Here is a 6,055-nt window from a genome sequence, read left to right on the forward strand (position 1 = left end):
TCTGCCCCTTCTTTCCTCTGACACTACCACCACTCTAGTGTAGGCCTTCATAACCTCACACCTGAATTACCGCAATAGTCTGTTGGTGGGTCTGCCACCACATGTCTCTCTCTACTCAAATCCATCCACCATTCAACCACTAAAGTGATTTTCTTAAAGTGCAGACCCAATTATGTCACTCCCCTACTCAATAAACTGCAATGACTCCCTATTACCTCTAGGATCAAACACAAAATTATCAATTCTCTACCTGGCATTCAAAGCCATTCTAATTTAGTACCCACCTACCTTTCTAGACTTCTTTCACTTTAGTCTCTAATACAGTCTTTGATTCTGTGACATTAGCCTCCTTGCTACTCCACGAAAAAGATAATTCCTCTCAGTTCCATCCATTTCCTCTTGTTGACCCTCATGCCAGCAATTCTCTGTCTCTCTCCTCATCTCTGCTCATTGGTTCCCCTGGCCTCCTTTAAATTCCAACTAAAATCTCATTTTCTTGGCTTCTTAGGAAGCCTTTCCCAACCCCTCTTAATTCTAGTATCTTCCCTCTTTCAATTATTTTCTATTTATCTTGTGTATTTTTGATTGGATATATATTGTTTGCTTGTTGTTTCACACATTTTCCTTGAAGGTAGGGACTGTCTTTTGCCTTTTTTTATATCCCTAGCACTTTGGAGTACAGTGCCTAGAATATAACAGATGCTTAATAAATTTTTACTGACTAAATAACTAACGTCTTCCCAGGTCAATATGAAACTCTCTCCATTTCTTACAGCACAATAGTATTACATTACAGTCATATACCATAACATATTCAGCCATTCCTTAACTGATTGGCAATCCCTCAATTACCAATTACCTGACATCACCAAAAAAGGCTACTATAAATATCTTTGTACATTTGGAACCTTTTCCTCTTTAACCTTCTTGGGGTACAGGTCTAGTAGTGTTTTTACAGGTCAGTGGATACACACAAATCAGTCATTTTTTGGCACAATTCAAGCTGCTTTCTAGAATAGCTGGACTAATTCAGAGTTCCACCAATGTGTCAGTCTGTTTTCTCACAGCCCCTCAACATTTGTCCTTTTATTTTTTTTTGCCAACTTTGCAAACTGATGGATGTGAAGTAGAACCTTAGTGTTCTTTAATTTGCATTTCTCTAATTAATAGTGATTTGGAGCATTTTTCATGACTATAAATAGCTTGAGTTTCTTCCCTTGAGAACTGTCTGTTCATATCCATTGGCCATTTATCAACTGGGGAATGTCCCTTATCATATAAATTTGAATTAGTTCCTTATGTAGCTTAAAAATGAGACCTGCTACAAAGATTTTTTTTAGGGTTATCTGTCTCCCTTCTAATCTCAGCCACATTAGATTTCCTTGGATAAACATACACATAGAATCAAAACTCTCCATTTTATTTTCTGTAATCCTCTCTATCCTTTGTTTGGTCATGAACTCTTTCCCTAGCTATACGAAAGATAATTTCTTCCTTGTTCCTCTAATATGTTTGTGATGTGCTATTTTATATCTAGGTCACTTGCCCATTTGGAGCTCATTCAGAAACATCAGCAATCTAGTCTCCAATTACATCACAGAAACTGATCTCTCCAAAATCACTCATCATCTAATGGCCAAATTTCATGGCCTTTTCTAATTCCTCATCCTTTCTGACCTCTCTGTAGCAACTGATACAATAGGCTACCCTTTTTTCCTAAATATTCCTTCTCTGAACACTTCCCTTTTTTGGTTCTCATTCCTAACTCCTCCTATATTCTCAGTCTCCTTCACTGGTTCATCATCCACATCACACCCATTAATCGTGAATATGCCCTATGGTTCTTTTCCAGAACTTCTTTTTTCTCTCCCTTGGTGTCCTCATTGGCTCCCTTGGGGTCAATAATCATCACTAAACAGATGACTCTCAGTTCTATTTATCTAGTTCTACCCTTTCTCTTGAAATCTAGTTCTACATCACTGACCGCCTATTAGATATTTCAAGTTGCTGAGGTACCACATCTCACCAGTCAGATTGACTAAGATGACAAAACAGGAAAATGACAAATGCTGGGAGGATGTGGGCAAATTGGAACACTAATGCATTGTTGGTGGAGTTGTGAACTGATCCAGCCTTTCTGGAGAGCTATCTGGAATTATGCCCAAAGGGCTATAAATACTTTCATACCCTTTGATACAGCAATACCACTCCTAGGGTAATATCCCAAAGAGATCATAGAAATGGGAGAATGACCCATATGTACAAAAATGTTTATAGCAGCTCTTTTTGTGGTGGCAAAGAATTGGAAATTAAGAGGGTGCCCATCAATTGGGGAATGGCTGAACAAGTTGTGATATATGTATGTTATGGAATACTATTGTAAAAACGAAACGAGGAGCAGATGGACTTCATATTTACCTGGAGAGACTTATACGAACTGATGCTGAGTGAGAAGAATAGAACCAGAAGAAATTTGTATACAATTACAGACACAACGTATGTGTGATGACCAACTCTGATGGACTGGATGGACTCTTCTCAGCAATCCAGTGATATAAGTCAATCCCAAAAGACTCATGATAGGGGTGGCCAGGTAGCACAGAGAGTAATACCACTGGCCCCAGTGTCGGGATGACCTAGGGATCGAATCCGGGCTCAGACACTTAGCACCCACCCAGAAACACCTGGCCATGTAACCTTGAGCAACTTACTTAACCCCAATTGCTTTAAAAAAAAAAAAAAAAGACTCATGATGGAGAGAAATGTGTGCATCCAGAGAAAGAACTAGAAAGAACTGAGTTTATATCCAGATGGAAGCAAAATACCTGATTTTTTTCCTTTTATTGTTTGGTTTTATGTCCTCTTTACCATTTTTCATTCCATCTGATACAATCCATCTTTATAACCTGACTAATGTATAGTATAATGTGAAACTATTTACAGATCCTATAATTGACTATATGCCGCCATGGAGGGGAGGGAGGGAGAGAGAAGGACAAAATGTAAAACTCAAGGAATTGTGGAATTGAATCCTGTAAACTAAAAGTAAACAAACAAATTAATTTTAAAAAAATAAAAATTTTAAAAAAAGATATCTCAAGTTGGATGTTTCATATCCCAGCCCTCTTCTAAACTTCCTTATTGTTGTTAAGGAAAAAAACAACAACACTCTTCTATCTACCCTGGCTTACAACCTTGGTATCACCTTCAGTTCCTTTTACTCACCTGAAATATCCAACCAGTTGCCCAAATCTTGTCATTTCTATATGCATAACAAACATCTCCCGTATACATCTCCTTATCACTCAATACAGCTACCAACTTATTTCCTCTTGCCTAGATTGCCCCATCTACGCTAATCCATTCTCCAAACAGCCAATGTGATTTTCTAAAGTTCAGACCAGACCACATCACTATGACTACTTGGTAAATCCTGGTGGTTACCTATTGACTCTAGGTTCAAATATAAAAATTCTATTTGGTATTTAAAACTCTTTGAAGCCCAATCCTAACCTACCTGTCTAGCGTCTTTACACATTACTCATCTTCTACTTTAGGGTCTATCAATACTGGTGTACTTGCTGTTTCTCACACATGATGCTCCATTTGTCTCCATGTGCTTGGTCTGGCCATTCACACACTTATATTGATCTTCCTCCTTACCTCTGCCTCCCTGGTTTCCTCTCTAAGACACAGCTCAATTGACACTTTCTCCCAGAAGTAATTCCTGGTACTCTTCCAACCCTTCTCTCTAGCGCTTTTCATTCAAGGTTACTGTGTGTGTGTGTGTGTGTGTGTGTGTGTGTGTGTGTGTGTGTGTACCAGCATATTATATACACACACACAGAGTCTTTTTATAGAAAGATAATCTCTTCCAATAGAATATAAGTTCCAGTAGTATTATTACATGTCCAATTTTCACATTCTTCAAAGTGAAATTACTCAAAACCAATGAAGAATGGAATAAATCATCTTAGTAAAGTTTATAATTATATTAACTTTCTTTCAGTGTTACTTATTTTCCAGACTACCAGAAAGGTCCATGCCATAGAAACCATAAAATAATAATTTATTTTCATCTCAAAACCCCACAAAAGTGATTATTTTTATGTTGTTATTTAACTCTTTAAAATATTTGTACCAGATAAGATAAAACTGTAGTTCTATATCTTGGTTCAAAGTCATAGATCTGAACTCAGTAGATAAATAGCTACAGCTTTCTGACTTACATTTCTTTCTGCAAACGAGAGCAAAAGAGAACTCTAAATTCCCTACTATGTTCTTATACTCAATTGATACAAAATCTTGAATTAGAAATTTCACAGAAAACTTAAAATTCTTTAAAATTTTGTAGATCACATTAAATTATTTTTCAAAATTTATCACTTGTATTTTAAATCAAGATGAAAGTAAGATTCTTAAAAAGTTCTGGATACAGAAAGTTAACAGTAAAATTGTTCATAAATTATCAATACAATAAGAGTCATTGAGAAAGGCTGAATTCTAGGCAATCCTTTTGACTGATTCTCAGGTTCCCAGTGGGAACCATTAAACTTCCTTACCCCATTCTGTTCCATCGCCTACGCTTCTAGATTCTCCATCTCCTTCATCTGGTGCAACCAAGAAATCAAACTCCTTTAGAGCTTCTTTTGTATCTCGATCTTCACTGCTATCAGATAACACCCTCTTCCTAACAATCTAATGAGAAAACATATTAAATTAAAATACTAGTACATAAGGTATACATGCTTAAAATCAAGTAAATCAAATCCTGATTTAAATCACTAGTTGGGAAAACTCAATTTTCCCCCTTAAAAATCTGCATTGAAATTGTTTACTATAGTCTGAATGTAGTAGTCAACTCAAATAGATACTTTATTTATAAAAACTTAGGAATTATATATTTTAAAGTAGTCATTTAAGTTTGTTTCCCATTAGACTTTGCAGCTACATCAGATTACATGGAGTCATTGGAAGAGGAACCATTTCTAATTTAATAGACCAATAGAAATGTGAGAGATATTTTAGCTACACTGTATTAGAATTGAAATACAATGTGATACAGTTGAATAGAGCTTACCTCAGAACCAAGATCAGAGTTCAAGTACAGTTACTAACATATACTTAGTGTGTGTGACCCTAGTTAAGACATTTAACCTCTCATTGCTCTGGGCCAGGCCTATCAAACTCAAAATAGAAATGGATCACTGCACACCACATATTGACTAAAAAAAACACAAATTAGCATTCTCTATGTTGCATTGTATTTTTATTTATCTTGTTAAACATATCCCAATTATATTTTAATCTGGTTCCTGACATTCTAGGAGTCTTGCTGGGCCAAGTTTGATACTATGTTCTAAGTAACTCTCCAAGACTCTAAAGTTGCATAGAAGGTGCTAATCTGCATATGTAGAAGGAGTTTCCTCATCTGTGAATCCCTAATGCCAATGAAAATCCAGGTCTAGAATCTACCCCCATCCTTATATTAGAATAATAAGTCGTTGCTTTTTATTCCTGACCAGTTTTGCATTTAGCACAATGTTTGTTTTATCCACAGTCAGAAGAACTTCATAAAATATCTCTTGTCTTTCATGGTCTGCTAATATGATAGGTTTTACTTCTAATATAGCACTCCCTTAATATTTCAAATGAATAGAAAGTACATTTAGGAATTCATCCCTGTAGACTTATGGAATTCCATACTTTAAACCCTTCATTTGTTTCAATAGAAACTGCTTTCTAAATTTACATTTCTTTCCAGACTCTTCCTACTTATATATACTTATATATAGCTACCCTACAACAAACTTTTCTATTCATCTGGCTTCCTGAACATTTGAACTTGGAGAAAGAGGCTTTATTTTGCAGACAAATAGACTGATCTATTAGATCCAAGTCTAATAAAATCTATATTATTTCACTGCTAGACCCTACTGAAATCCTTTGTGGAGATTCAAATTTAGTTGAAAGACTAAAATTAAACAATGCTTTGATGCTGAAATCTTTAAAACACACACACACACACACACACACACACACACACACACACACA

The 6,055-nt window shown here is 35.9% G+C and overlaps 1 protein-coding gene across 2 annotated transcripts in view; it reads right to left on the reverse strand.

The window, feature by feature from the left end:
- STRN (striatin) overlaps positions 1–6,055 on the reverse strand; it is a 168,421-nt gene that overhangs the window by 77,193 nt on the left and 85,173 nt on the right. For both annotated transcript variants that reach the window (XM_069072197.1, XM_069072198.1), the window contains exon 7: positions 4,563–4,698. In XM_069072197.1, the coding sequence (XP_068928298.1) occupies positions 4,563–4,698 (136 nt within the window). The remainder of the gene's footprint in view (positions 1–4,562; positions 4,699–6,055) is intronic.

This window comes from Petaurus breviceps, unplaced genomic scaffold (assembly GCF_028583685.1).
Source record: "Petaurus breviceps papuanus isolate PSGF00001 unplaced genomic scaffold, PetGlider_PUasm1.0 90845, whole genome shotgun sequence".
NCBI lineage: Eukaryota > Metazoa > Chordata > Mammalia > Diprotodontia > Petauridae > Petaurus > Petaurus breviceps.